Raw genomic sequence first — 14,588 nt, 5'->3', positions numbered from 1 at the left:
TTGTACTTTTACTTAAGTACATTTTTTGAGTACTTTCTCCACCATTGCTGCCAAGGAGGAAATATTGAGCCTGTTTAATAATAAGATCTAGTTTCTTCTGATTTACTAAGTTAGACGTGCATGAAGACAATAAAACAAACAATAATTCTACTACTGAAACTAAGAGAGAGTGTTATGAAAAATGTTAAAGGTTTAAGTTTGATCAAAGTTGGTCTCACTCCTTCCTGAGGGCCTTCCTGAGTTATAGCTAACTGTAACCTGAGGAGAAAAGTTATTGGCCAAAAAACAAATAAAAACTATTTTGACTTAAAATAAGCAAAGGGTCAAGTAACACAAACAACCATAGGAACTAAAACAGTGGTGTCCAAAGTTGGTCCTCGAGGCCCGGCATCCTGCATGTTTTAGGTCTCTCCCTGGTTTAATGCACCTGGATCAAATGATGGCTCATTAAAGGCCTGAGAGGAACATTGACAAGCTGAAAAGGTTGTTACTACCACCAGGGAGAGAACTAAAACATGAAGGATGCCGGCCCTCGAGGACCAACTTTGGACACCACTGAGCTGAAATCTTACAAGTTGATCAGGCCTGGTTTTAATCTGGGTCTCATTTGAACTATGATTCTTCACCCCCAAAGCTCCAGGACTGCCACAAATCACCAGTATGATTGATAACATGGACTATTGATATCCTACATTTTTATTAGATGTGTTTTATTTTTCTGAAATTGTTGACCAAATTTTGAGGAAAGCATGCAAACATTAGCATCAGCCTGCTTGGTCAGCAAGCAAACCTCTGTGAACTAAAGTGACACAATTTTAAGATAGTAATTTGGTGATTTTAACAAGACTAAAAGAAACAGAAAATGGAAAAATAATCAATTTTTTAGTCATGAATATTAACTCCAAAATCCAAACATTAGGTTCAGCTTCCTTGGACGGCTAGTTTGACCAACCTAGTACAAAAACTATATATGCTCTGCATTTTTAATGAAGAGAATGGCAAAATGTTAATGTAGTACTTGTCTATTTTACTGCTCTGCTTCACTGCAAAATTTAAGAAGGCTCAAAGTCCATCTGTGGACAGTAGTCTTAGCATACCAACAAAAACATTAGCTTCTGTACACAGCCGTTGTACACTACTTCCATTTTAACCAACTTCCCAATGACAGATTTTACTGTTTAACTGGAACCATTTCTAGTGAACTATACAGTATAGTGCAGGGGTGCCCAAACTTTTTGAGAGCAAGATCTACTTTTTCTCTCACCAGCCGCTTGAGATCTACCTCATGACACAAAGACATAAAAATTGCAAATTAAACTCTATTGACTTATTTTATATGTGAATATGCATCAGTTATAGCAGAAATAATAAAGTGACAGAAAACCTAATGCAGTTTCTTCCTCAGTGAGATTCTGACACTGGGAGGAGGTTGCTGGTTTCTCAGTCAGAAGCTGGTTGCAAACCTGAGGCCAGCAGGTGTCAGTCAGTCATGGTAGATCTGAAATTTGGTTTGATGACTGAAATATGAGAAACTAACCAAAGAGCCCAGCAAAGCTAAAGGCAAATCTTCTGAAGTCGGGATATAATTAATTTAATTTCACGTAATTTGTTAAAACTTAATGAAATATATTTGTCCTATTTGATGTTTGTTGTGACGTATACTCACAAAGAACGAGGTAATTAGTCCAAGTTTTGTCGTTTATTGAACGTTCAGAAACTACAGCGGGTGTGATGAGCCACAGCAAAGGTAAACAAAGGTAAAACAACCCGAAATGACGATCAAATCAAAACCACTCCTACCTTTTTACTTTCTGTCTCTTTGTAGTTTAAGCACACCTGTTGCCGTGGCAACCGCCTGGGCCCGCAAGCCGAGCAGAGATTATGCTAAAAACACAGCATTCAGGTTTCCAGGCTTGATAATTATATCTCGATTATGAATAAGCCTCTCATGAACACAGCAGTGGTTGAGTAGCTAATTTAAACTCCTGCTCTGCTCGTCAGTCGGTCTTTGAGTCGCCTTTTTTTTCATTTTGTTAATGGGACCGAAACGCACTGAATTGCGCAACACCTTGTTCAAACAATAATTACTGAGATTATTAATTTTAACACGGTTCATTGATTTTTTTTTTTTTAATAATTATTCTTTTTTAATGAAGCTACAAACGTTTAGGATCTTAGTGAATATTTTTGATAAGCCCGTCAAAAGAGGAAGTGCTGCTCTCAGCGTCCTGGTGGCGTTCAGATTGTCATCTGCCGAGATCGACCGGTCGATTGCGATCGACTGGTCGATTGCGATCGACGTATTGGGCACCCCTGGTATAGTGGATTAAAACAAAGTACAGTTCAGTTTTCAAACACCACTACAAAAAACCTGACCTGCTATGTATTTTATTAGGTTCTCTTCTTAAACAACATTTAAACATGTTGGATTGTCTTGGGCGATATTGCCGTGTGTGTGTGTTGTTCTGAGGACCAATGAGAATGCAGCCTGTCGAATGTGATGTGTAGCCATCCGGAGACATGGAGGGGAATCCAAAATACAGAAGACAAAACAACTGCCATAGCGCACCAGAAAGTCTGATGGACGTCAGAGATTTTTTGCTGAATATTCATCACGAACCATCACCGTTGCTTCTTTTGTTTAGTTGGAACTCACTTTTGGTCTCTAGAGGTTTTGAGACATTTCCTGTGTGACAGTTGAATGTTTGTGAGTGAAACTGGATTGTGTGTGGTGTGTTGTAATTGCCATGTGACTTGACACCACACAGGACCAAACCTGTTGTAGCAAAGATTTCTTATCACCTCTCACATTTTTTAAAATTGGCTGACTGGTGTGAACTAGGCATTAGTTAATTAATTAAATAAGTAAATTTCCCTTAATTTCAAAATATTGTGCCTTATTTTTAATTTTTAATGAGAAAACTCAAACATGAACATTGTGTCGGCGTTTGCAGGTCATTTGATCGTCGAGGTAAATAAAATAAAATCCACTTCACCCCTAAGAGCTTTTAGGTTCAGTCCTTTGGTCCATTTGAGCTGCAGAAAGCTTTTATGTGCCCAGCAGATTCTCTAAATTGATTTACATAAGAGAGGAACTGCAAAAGCCTTGATCTGATTTCAAACAACTGGCATCATATCATTCACTGTGGAGACCATGAGGCCCTCAGAGCCAACAGGTGCTGGACAGCAGCCTCTTTGTTTGAACTCTGTATTGGTTCTTCCAATTCTGGAGCTTCTTTTTGTGAACATCACACCTCCACTGATCTTTTGAGAAACCACAAACGGCTATCTATTTGTGGTTCTGGAATCCATATTCCAGAACCAATGAATGTCATATTTCATGCATGAGGAGTTAATGTGGGACCGACTGAGCATCTTTATGATGTATACCAAAGCTAATTATGAGGAAAAACAACATAGTTTATGGAATTATATAGAGCGAAGTCAACTGTTAACTAAAAATGTTAGAGTTGCACAGATTTTCTGGTTAACCATCCATGTATTCAGCAGTTTTTGGCTTTCTGTTTAATTTCCCGGGTTCTTCTCAGACTGTCATTGTTTCTCTAGCCTTTGCTTCCTTTGTAGTTGACCTTTCAGCTCACTTTGCAACAGGACGAAGGTGGAAGGAATGAGTGATAATTAGAGAAAGGAGAGGAGAACAAAGAGGATGAAGACAACTAGAGCAGAAAACAGCAGAGAGAGAGAAAACAAGACTTTATTTGGATAAACACAAGTTATAAGATCATTGAGGGAAAATGACTCAGAAGATGCTTCAGGAAAGAAATGAAAGTGATTCTCCAGCTGAGTTTTATTTAATGACTGCATCAGGGAGAGAGGGAGAAATGATGTTGCAGATTCCTAACATTTACCCACCGTCAAGCCTTTTCAGTGGCATCTAAGGTTATTTTTATATCATCGACAAGAAAGTTAATTCAATAAAAAACAAGAATTACAAATTCTGAACTGCTTCCATAATGTTTCACATGATAAAAAATTCAAACAACAGTTTCAAAGTCATTTCTCAGCAAGTATGTCTTTAAAGGTTTAATGAACTTTAATTATTGAAGTTTGGAATGAGCATGTCTGAAGACTTTATAGAAACTGGGATGGATTATTTATAAGAAAGGAGACCTAGAAAACATGCTGAGTCGCTGGTTGCTATAGCGATTTTCAGGGATAGGCAACATTTCACATTGTCAAACTTAACTAATAGACTAAATAATTTTTTTTTTTTAAAAAGGACGCATAAGCAGGTATTGAACATACTTTACATTCAGACTGTTTTAATTAGTACAATTTGATGTAATATTCTATTTTCAGTTTTTCATTAGCTGTAAGCAGAAGATCATAAGTAGAAATAGAGGCTTAACATCAGTCTGTGTGTATTTAATCACATAATGTTTCACTTAGTGTGTGGATATATTTAATAAAACTGACATTCTTAATAAATTCGTAACTTAATTTTCTATAAGTTGCAGAAATTTTAGAAGAACTAAAATCTCTGGCAATAAATCTTGGGATAGGATGACGTAAAATGTTTATTAGAGTTTAACTCTAGATTAACTCTAGTGATGTGTGGCATCACAAGATGTAAATGTAAAATATAAAAATTGCAAAAACTGAACATTTCAATTGTGTGAAAAACTCGTAAATGTATCAAAATGCCAATTCAGAAGTCCAGCCTTCTGGGGCCTGTTTAAACACTCATCTGAGCTCAGATGAGCAGCAGTGATGACTCTTGTTTCTGTATTTGTTTTACAAATTAAAAAGAAGAAACAAAAGCTAAAATGATGGGAAAGGTTTAGCCAAATATTTGTGATCAGATAAGAATTATGCTAAACATCTTTGCATTCCTTAATTATTTTATGTTAGAACCCTTAATAAAACAGCTGAGTTCCTAGATGCAACTATTCAGGATTTATATGAGTGGTTATCAAGAAGGACTTGAATTTGACTAGATCATTGAAACCTATTCACAAAATGGAGTCTATGACCAAAGAAGAACAAAAGGTTCTAAATGACTAGAATGAAACAGGTGTGATGATTAACTCATTATGTTCAGACGCGAGAAATCAAATCCAACAAAAACAAGTCATGGAACAGATGTGATACAAGAGAACTGCATAAAATGAAACCAACACAACAAATAATACCAAGACGAACTGAAGAAATCTCAGCTCTGGTCCAGAAATGCAAAGTTATGAAAAACGGAACACCAAAGAACTCATGTACTCAGCATGACTAATTACTAATTACGTAATTTTTTTCCTTTATAATGTTCATAATGGGGCTTCATTTTAAGATTGCTTTTGAGATTATTGATTCCCCATTGATTTGTAAATTATAGATGGATTTTAAAGACCCTGTATTCAGCTGCGTGTATTTTGTTTAAAAGATGAAATAAACCTGACAGAATTGAGTGTTTTCTTTACTTTATTGTATGGAAAAAGTATTGAAGTAGGGTTTTCTCCCTATTGTTGGATTTTCGTTAGAGCTGTGAGATATAGATTGCAGAGATATATTTAAGCTGCTTTGTGGGAAGGGATGGTCCTCGCTGAAACATTTATTTGTGAGTAAAATATGTTTTGCTGATTTGCATCTGTCTCCATCTCAAATGCAAATCTTTTTCTCCTTGATGTTTAGTCCAACACGCATGAACCAAACAACCTGACTTTCAACAACAAAAATAAAGTTCCTATGAAACAATGTGTGAGATTACAGGTGAATAATTGTGTCTGCTTCAGAGACTAGTTGCAGTTCTTCCTTTATTTTCAAAGGTTTTGCTCCTTGCTTGTCCTCTAAATTTCAAGACTTGACAAGACTTACCAGATTCTATCCAGATTCCCTTTAAAGGCGATTTAGAGGAGGTTTTGTGCTCCAAACCACAAGACAGGATGTTGGATGATGTTCCTAACAGACTAGTTATATTTCCTATAGACTAGTTGACTAGTTCGTCTATTGAAAACTGCAAACAAGGAAGGAAAATCTACAATGTTATGAGATTCAACGAATTTAGATATTTTGTGAAGAAGTGGCAAAGTTCAAAACCTAGTGGAACCCCATAACAAGCTCCAAAGACCTGAAACAAAACTTCTAGTTTAGATTTGTGATATGGAGTTGTGATATAGCTAAGCAATTTAGTATTCCAGATTATCTGTTTACTTTATAAGTGTTGTTGAGTATCATATGTGCATTAAGAAAAAAAAAAAAAGATCTTATAGCTGCACGTCCACACGTCCAGTGCATCATTATTATGATTTCCAAAGGCATGAACGATAACTCTATGTTTAGAACAGTTTTGGTTCATCTAAAAGATCCAGGACACTGGCCCTAAAGGACGGGAATCAGAAACCAGGGTTTTAGAAAAATAAGGAGAAATCTATGAGACAAATAGATTCCAGGTACTCCAGTGACTAAAAGACAGTCAAGATTTGTTGTACTTTATCTGATGATTAGCTTTGTTAATTTTATGGATTAGCTTAGATGAGTATCATCTACATAGTAGGTAAATAATTATATGCATTCCACATATATAAATAATAAGAGCAGAACATGCTGGTCCAAACACAAAACCCTGGGAATTTCATTCATTTGAAATCTAGAAAGACTTAAAAAATCTGGAATTTATTAGACAAATACAACTTAAACTCAATACAGGATCATATTTTAGTTCTCCTGTAGATGTATCATTCATCTACAGGAGTTACTGTTATCAATAAGATTTGCAGTGTGCTTAGCTGTCAACATCCAGTTTGTGTTTAAGTTGCAAGACAGTCAACCTTTCTGGGTTGAAACAGGAAATAATGACTAGTTCACCTGTGCAGTGCATCAACCAATATGCTGTTTTGAGGGTGTTGGAGCACAAGAAAATGTTTTTCCATATTAAAAAAATAGCAAAACAAATGGAAAAATTGATCATTATTTGTTTCGTAAACTAAAATGCTATCTTTTATTGAGTTTAAGTTGTGTTTTTCTAATAAATTCCAGATTTTTTTAATTGATTGGTTTTACAAAATCGACATCTGGTATTTTGGGAGCATTAAGTTCCTTAACAGAGGTTGTTATCTGACACCCAAATGGGTAAAAGAAAATGAGCATAATTCAAACCACCAAACTTGCAATATGTAAAGTTATCAGCATTGTGGTGAAACGGGACTCAGATAGGATCTGCTGTATAACAGATGTGATATATTTGCATAGATCTGTGATAATGTTTGCATACACCTTCGGTCTCACATGCAGGAACATTGAATGCTTGTTAAGTTTAATAAATGGTGGCTTATTGGATGATTTTGAAAAAAAAAACATAAGAGGAAAAAGGAAGACTCGAATGAATGTCATGGAAACTTTTTATATATTTTTTTTGTTTTTAGGCTTCAGTGTGGATTTGTGTAGAGAAGGAAATGAGAAAACATGTCAGATATGAAAAAAAAAGGAATGGACAAATGGGCGAACATATGGGACAAACTAACCTATGGTATTTACATCTCTGTTTGGACTACATTTGAAACTTGGAGTCTAAAAATAGCCCTAACTCAAAATAATTTCCTGTGCTAACCAATATCTGGTATTTTTAGATTAGAGAAACACAACATCCTACATGCTTAGGCCGAAAACTTTTACTTCTTATGTCACACAGCAGTCTAGTTTCTCCAAAAATCCTAGAAAAACATGTCTGAAATCTACTAGAACTGGACAGAAGACTTAAAATCAGTCAAGGTCTACAAGAAAATAAAATCTAAAGAAACTTCAGAAAGTCAAGAGAACTGTTGATCAACACCACCTTGAGAGATAATCCAGTTGAGAAAACATGGTTTGAATAGAAACCTTTACAGAGTCACACACAAACTGAGCCACAAGCACCATTTTGCTGACTAAATATGTTCATGTTTTAAAATCACAATGCACTGATTGTTGGGGTTTGAGTCAGTGAACTAATATCACTCGTTGTGACAGGCTCACCAACAACTGGTTTATACCATCTGCAACTACTATCAGCCATAAAGACTTTTCTAGAAAAATCATGAAATGTGAAGTTTCTCTTTGAGTGTCAACAATGCTTTCCATTTATATTTGTATTGATTATGTTGGATTTTTGCTACAGTAAGAAATCCTAGCCATCTAACATTTTCAACAAGATATTGGTGAAAGTGTGCATGATGTGTTCTGAGTTGTTTGTAACCTTCATCCCTTTTTCTGTTTGTGCAGAGAAAGATTACAGCAGCTTGTGTGAGCGGCAGCCCATCGGACGGTTACTGTTCAGACAGTTCTGCGATACCCGACCGGAGCTGAGACGCTGCGTCAAGTTCCTGGACGCTGTGGTGAGACATTTGTATGATTTGTTTGTGTTTGTCCTGTTCGTTAGAAGATTCACACTTTAAGGTTTAACTTGTATTTCAGCTGAGGTCAAGTCGGCTTTACTTCTAGAACAGATCTGAAAACAACTACAGTTAACCAAAGCCCATTACATGATAAAAGATCAACACACTAGCTAAATACAAACACTGATGTCTTACTCACCTGGAAGCTAAATAAAATGTATTTGATTTTAGCAGGTATTTTAATTAGTCTACTGTTCGGTTAGCTCTGATTTCCAGAGGCAGGATGTTCCAAAGCTAGGAGCCACCACAGAAAAGACTCAGTCACCTTCTAGGGTGACTGAGTCACCTTTTTTGCCTGATTTTAGGTCATTGATGTGAGACATTGCATCATAATTATGCACCAGAAGAAGTCAGACACTGTAAATCCAGATGTAAACAATGGATGGAAATGATGATTATGAGTCCTTGAAATGCCACTCCTGGCTCTCACTAGACATCCTGACAGATTTCTCTACAGAAGTTGAAGTCAGTGCTTCACAAGATGCAGTTACTTAATCTTGTTATAATTTTGAGACAATCCTTGACAATCCCATCATCAGCTGAAAGAGACAAATACTGTTATCTGCAAAACAAAGAATGATATTTTTTAGGGTATTAGGATTTTACGTTAAGGTAATACCCTATGTAAAGGTATTACAGAGTTTGGTGTTTCTTTGGAGAAATCCTCTGTTCATGTTACTGAATTTAAAAAGAGGAGGAAATGAGTGTCCTGGTATTCCTAGCTTGTGTTCCTTTGGTCCAAATTAATAAAATAATCTTTTCCTGAGGTGTTCAGACAGAAAGCTAAAGTTTTCCCCTGGGGCACAGAAAATGTTTAGATCTTTTTGGGGTTGCTTTTATTGCCTGATTTGCATTTCATTCCTTGTATTCTGTTGATTTAAGACTTTTTGTGGCTTTTTATCTATATGGACATAATTATGTATTTTATTTAATTTGCCTGTTATTACAGTTTATGATATTTTTATATTGGGCTGACTATTTATAGCTTTTTTTGTACAGGGTTACTGAACTAAACATATTTTTCTGTACAAGATGTCAGATTTCTCTATTTATTTCTGCATTTTAATTTGTTTTATGAACAAATAAAACAAAACTACAATTCTCACCTGGATGAATTGTAGTCGAGTCACAGTACGAACAAGTTCTACAATTTTATATTAAATTAAATTTTTATTAATTTTTATTATATTGAAAATGGCTTCTCAGTTTTGGGACTTGGTCACATTCAGCAGCTTTATTTTACACTAAATAAGATCCTAAATAGGTTTCAAATTAAGGCAGTTGTTGCACTTGATGTTTTTTAGGGGTATTTGAGTGAAGGGGGACTGAGCAGAATGGCAAACCTTGCAGATTTTCATTTGTAATGGCATAAAGAAAGGTTTTAAAATTATCGATTTGTAAAAGTTTTTGTATACCAAGTGAAGTCTTGCTCACTAAATATCCCAATGAGTGGCATAGACAGGTATCACTGCATGAATAGATGACACATATGTCATTGTAATCCATAGACAAGTGGAACCCAGCATCAGAAGTGTGACTCTGAGAAAATGTGCTTGTTTTATACTTTGTTGAAGGACATGTAACAGTACGCAGCTGAAAATAAAACCTGGTTCTCATGTTTGCCTCAATGCAAGAAGCTTTAATTATCCTGAAATGCCCGAATGAAGCACTCAAAGCTTGCTGAGAGCCTCAGGAAGTGGAGTTTAATGTGTGTTTAATGAAATACAGGAACCCTTCACTTCTTGGAGCAAACAGGGTCTGTGAGTCAGCGTTCCATACCTCCCATGTTGCAGAAACAAACTATGCATTTAGTTTTCCCTCTAATTCCCAACTCTAACTCGGACGGACTTTGACGTCTTTGCTTTGATTTTTTTGTTCTTGTTCTCATGGAAAAGTATTGTTTTTACAACTACTTTGGGGTTTAGTTGATGTCACAGAAAAATGAGAGGAAGCTAGGCTTTTTTCAGAACCGTGTCCAATCTGACAACATGCAACGGCTAATGAAGACCTTATCGGTCCCCCTTTCAGCCAGCTCCATTCTGACTCACTGACTCGTCCAAATGGCTTTGCAGCTTTCCAGGGGCTTCCAGGCTCTTCTCTAGGAGAACGGCGAGATGGAGAGACAAAGTCGGATCTGAACAGGCTCTGCTGTCACTTAGCATGCATTTACCAGCACTCCCAGTGAGAGGAAGCACTTTGGATGTTTTCATTCAGGCTCATCTTACTGCAGGTCGACAGAGGAGATACGATCCTTTCATGTGTGGAGGAGGAAAATCAAAAGTTTGTGGCGATGACATTCACAGCACAGTAGGAATTGTATCCTAAATATTTGGAAACCGATCAAGATGAACAAAACTGTTGGACGATACTTGGCAGTATGGTTGCGTCAATCCAGGAATGATGCAAATTTGGCCCGTCCAACACAGGTGCTTCATGCACATGGAGACTTTTTGTTTGTAATTGAGATAAAATTACTGGCATACTTTTCTCACAATGGAGCATGTTAGATACAACACAAAGTATGAGGCTTTTTATAACCAAGCTTTTATAATAAGTGGAACCTTGGGCTGGACAATAAATCCATAATAATATATATTGCAATAGACATGTAATTAATATCAAAAGATATGACTAATAGAATATTCAACAATTTCTCTGAGCTCCGATTCAGGACTGCACTGCATTCTGAGGGATGTAGCAGCTCAACCTTTCACGGACAGCTAAACAAGGCTGGTGTTCTGAACTAACTCACCCACTCTTTGATTACCTAGGAACAACTTGTTGAGTAAGGTGCACAGGAGCAGTTTCAGATTAACTGTGTCTCATAACTGCATAACTACTTAAAAATAAAAAACAACAGTGTGGAGAGAAAACTGTGGCTAAAACAGGAGAGGTGATGTCATCAGCTTGGCATTATTTCAGATATTTTAAACTAAAACTAATTCATACTTAAAAATATCAACTAACATGAAAAGCTTATATCTGGATCAGTTTTTCAGAAATAACATCTGGAACCAGAAGAAACCCTTTTATCCCATAAAGACCAAATCAGTGTTTAATCCAATAAATGTGGCTAAAATATGACAAAATCCTGGAAGTACATTTGTTCTATCGAGCTTAAAAGAATTTAAAAACTTGATGTCTTTCTTTCAATACATCAAACGTACAAAATCTGTTTTAAGTTTTAAACCTACAATGAATAGCATCCTCTTCCTTCTCCATAAATATGACGAGTTGATTTCTTGGAGACGTTTTCATAAAAGTAAGAAGTTCTTTAGGTGGATCAAAATATTACTGTCGTCATTCCAGAAATGTAAATTGTGCAAAGTGAAATTATAAAAAAATGTAAGATTTAAAGATGTGAAGTGCTGCCTGAAAATGCATCACCCAACAACTTCCACTGGGCTGGGATTTTAACGGGTTAATTTTTATTAATTAATTATGTAGATTTTATGCATACATTTTTCATAACCTTTGTATTTGCGTGTTTCCAAATGTAACCATATGCGAAAGTTGCATTTAAGGAGGACTGGGCTAATTTTCAGTTTGTTTGTGACTGAACCACAATTACACAAACCACATGAACGTAATAGGACAGCCTGAGCTTTGCAGACCCCATTTAGTGCTGTAATTCTGTGTTTTTGTGCAAATGTTTCCTTAAAAACTAATTTAATCCTGTGAAACTGTCAATCCTTGAAGTCCTCATCTTTTATTCCAACATCACTAAATGTCAAACTCATTGCAAATGTTTACAGGCGGAGTACGAGGTGACTCCAGATGAGAAGAGGAAGGAGTGCGGACAGGAACTCATCGACAGATACTTCAACCCAAAGGTATGCCCTTCAGCTTTTGATTCTTTAAATCAAAATGTGACATTTGTAACAGTATAAAAAATCTGTTAATACAAAACAAACCAACACTCAGTATTTGATTTTAGATGCATCTAAAAATTCATCTCAGATGCAATGCATCTGAGATGAATTACAGTTTTGTAATTCATCTCAAAGATGAATTACTTGATTGCATGTATTTTGCTGTTAATTTGCATGACATTCAGTGATTTTTTTTGGGGGGGGAGATTTTTTGGTTGTTAAATTAATGATTTTTTTAAAAACAGATTTTTGTACAGATTGTTGGAAAATAATTTTGACTGATTTTCACTAGTTTAAAGTGTCATAGCACTCATTTATAATTGGCTTTGAACTTATTTTAACCAAAACTAAATGAATAATTTTTAATATCTGCCTAATTTATCAACTAAATAAATTTTAATATTCAGAAATAGTTTTTATTGACAAATGCTAACTTTTAACATGTGTAATAGTTATTAATTATATTGTCTTATTTAGGCTGACCAAATAACAGCCATTCTGTTCTTTAATAATTTTAATTGTATTAATTAATATTCAAATTGATTAATTCAAGAAAGTTTAAAAATATAAATTAAAAAGTCTATTATTAGCTCAAAATAATTATTAAATAAGATTAATTTAGAAGCGGTAAGCTTAAGTGAAAAGGTAATGTGATTTATAAATAGTATTACTAATTATTGGTGTTTAGTTCTTATAATTAAACACCATTCTTCTGACAGGGCTATAGATTAAATGTTTGTCCTGATTTCTTTTAATTGCCTAAAAGCAGAAACAAAATCTGAAATGTGTTGAAGTAAAAATAACTAAACAATCACATACTCTTTTTTGCTGCCACCACAAACAGCTCTAGTCTGAATTATGGTTGTGAATAAAAAAAGTCATCTAAATAATACATCTGTTGTCATAAACAGAACGACATTTCTCTGCTGACTATGATTTCTTCCTTTTTTTTTTTCTTTTTTTTTTTATCTTCAGACGAGTCTGAACTTGCAGATGTTTTCAGTGTCAATGAGAATCTCCAGCTGGTTCACAGCAATTGTTTTGTTCTAAGTAAATCTAACTTGTTTGTATTTTTCTGCAGTCAGGGAACTATGTTTCTGAGGTGGAGGCAGCCATGATGACTCAGTGTACAGAGAGGCTGCAGCAGGAAGCCTGCAAAGAGCTTTTCAAGGACTGCACCAAGTAAGGTCACAGTGAATGTTGAAGCAACTATTTACTTATTTGAAAAAAATGTAACAATTATTTTATAGAAAAATAATCATGTCTGAAAATATTTTCAGCATCCACTTTCATTACAAAACAAAATCAGGTAACCATTTGGTTTGTGAAATATTAGAAATATTTAAAATTAATCTGGAAAATGTATCTGAGAAACCCTAAAACTATTACTGACATCTGCTCAGACTGATTTTTAGTTTGTTAAACAGAATACTACATATGGCCTGCTCTAGTTTAATGAGCAAAATGTACAAATATCTTCTAAATACTTTTGAAAACATTTGTTTGAGAGGTTCAACTCCAACAGTATTTGCTCATGAGTGATGTCAGAGGAAATGATTTGCTTATGCAAAGGCTGATGTCAGCTATGTCAATACAGACTCAAAGAACTTTTTGAAAATAATTTTCTAAATATTTTTGAAACTTTTTTCTGTATCTAAAACCTGAAAACATGAACAATAGTTTTAGAGACTTGAATATTAACTTTGTGTTGCAGCATATCACTTTTTTCTGATTGTTTATTGAAATAATGACAAAACTAATTTGACTTGAAAATCAGTGTGTAGCAAGCAGTTTGACCTTTAAGGACAAAAACATTTGAATAAAGATAAATGCACATAAATTTTCAACAGTCTTTAACAAGACGTTAATCTACGACCTTTGAATACTTCTGAAATCCTTCATATGGCAGAAGTATTCACAGATTAAATGATACACCAATGTTCAAATGAAAACCTGTTATCAAATTTTGGAAATTGATCCTAAATCCTTAAAAAATTCAACAGAGAAAATTAATATTCAGCTTAACTTCAAACACAGCTGTCACAATAACAAGTTTTCTGGATAATAAATTGTCTCCAAAATTATTACCATAAATGATAATATTGTTTTGAGATGTTTTTCATGTAATATTTTGATAATGGCATAATAATGCAAATTGACTCTCTCAAAGATGAATAAACTTTAATTTACTCATCTATCTCACACTGGAAGTGGAAGATATTTTAAATATCCATAATAAAACACGCCAACCAAAAACAACAAAAAAATTAAATAAAAACCACACATGACCTAAACCAGAGGTTCCCAAACTGTGGGGCGCGCCCCCTAGGGGGGG

The 14,588-nt window shown here is 35.0% G+C and overlaps 1 protein-coding gene across 1 annotated transcript in view; it reads left to right on the top strand.

Moving 5' to 3' along the window:
- The window catches only part of LOC106936718 (G protein-coupled receptor kinase 6), an 87,210-nt gene that overhangs the window by 25,478 nt on the left and 47,144 nt on the right, over window positions 1-14,588 (top strand). Inside the window, exons 3-5 of the mRNA XM_015017898.1 lie at window positions 8,209-8,321; window positions 12,137-12,214; window positions 13,335-13,435. Coding sequence (XP_014873384.1) covers window positions 8,209-8,321; window positions 12,137-12,214; window positions 13,335-13,435 — 292 coding nt within the window. The remainder of the gene's footprint in view (window positions 1-8,208; window positions 8,322-12,136; window positions 12,215-13,334; window positions 13,436-14,588) is intronic.

This window comes from Poecilia latipinna, unplaced genomic scaffold (assembly GCF_001443285.1).
Source record: "Poecilia latipinna isolate Pla-1442-1.1 unplaced genomic scaffold, P_latipinna-1.0 Scaffold2202, whole genome shotgun sequence".
NCBI classification, from domain to species: Eukaryota; Metazoa; Chordata; class Actinopteri; order Cyprinodontiformes; family Poeciliidae; genus Poecilia; species Poecilia latipinna.
This window is presented reverse-complemented; position numbering and strand designations above follow the sequence as displayed.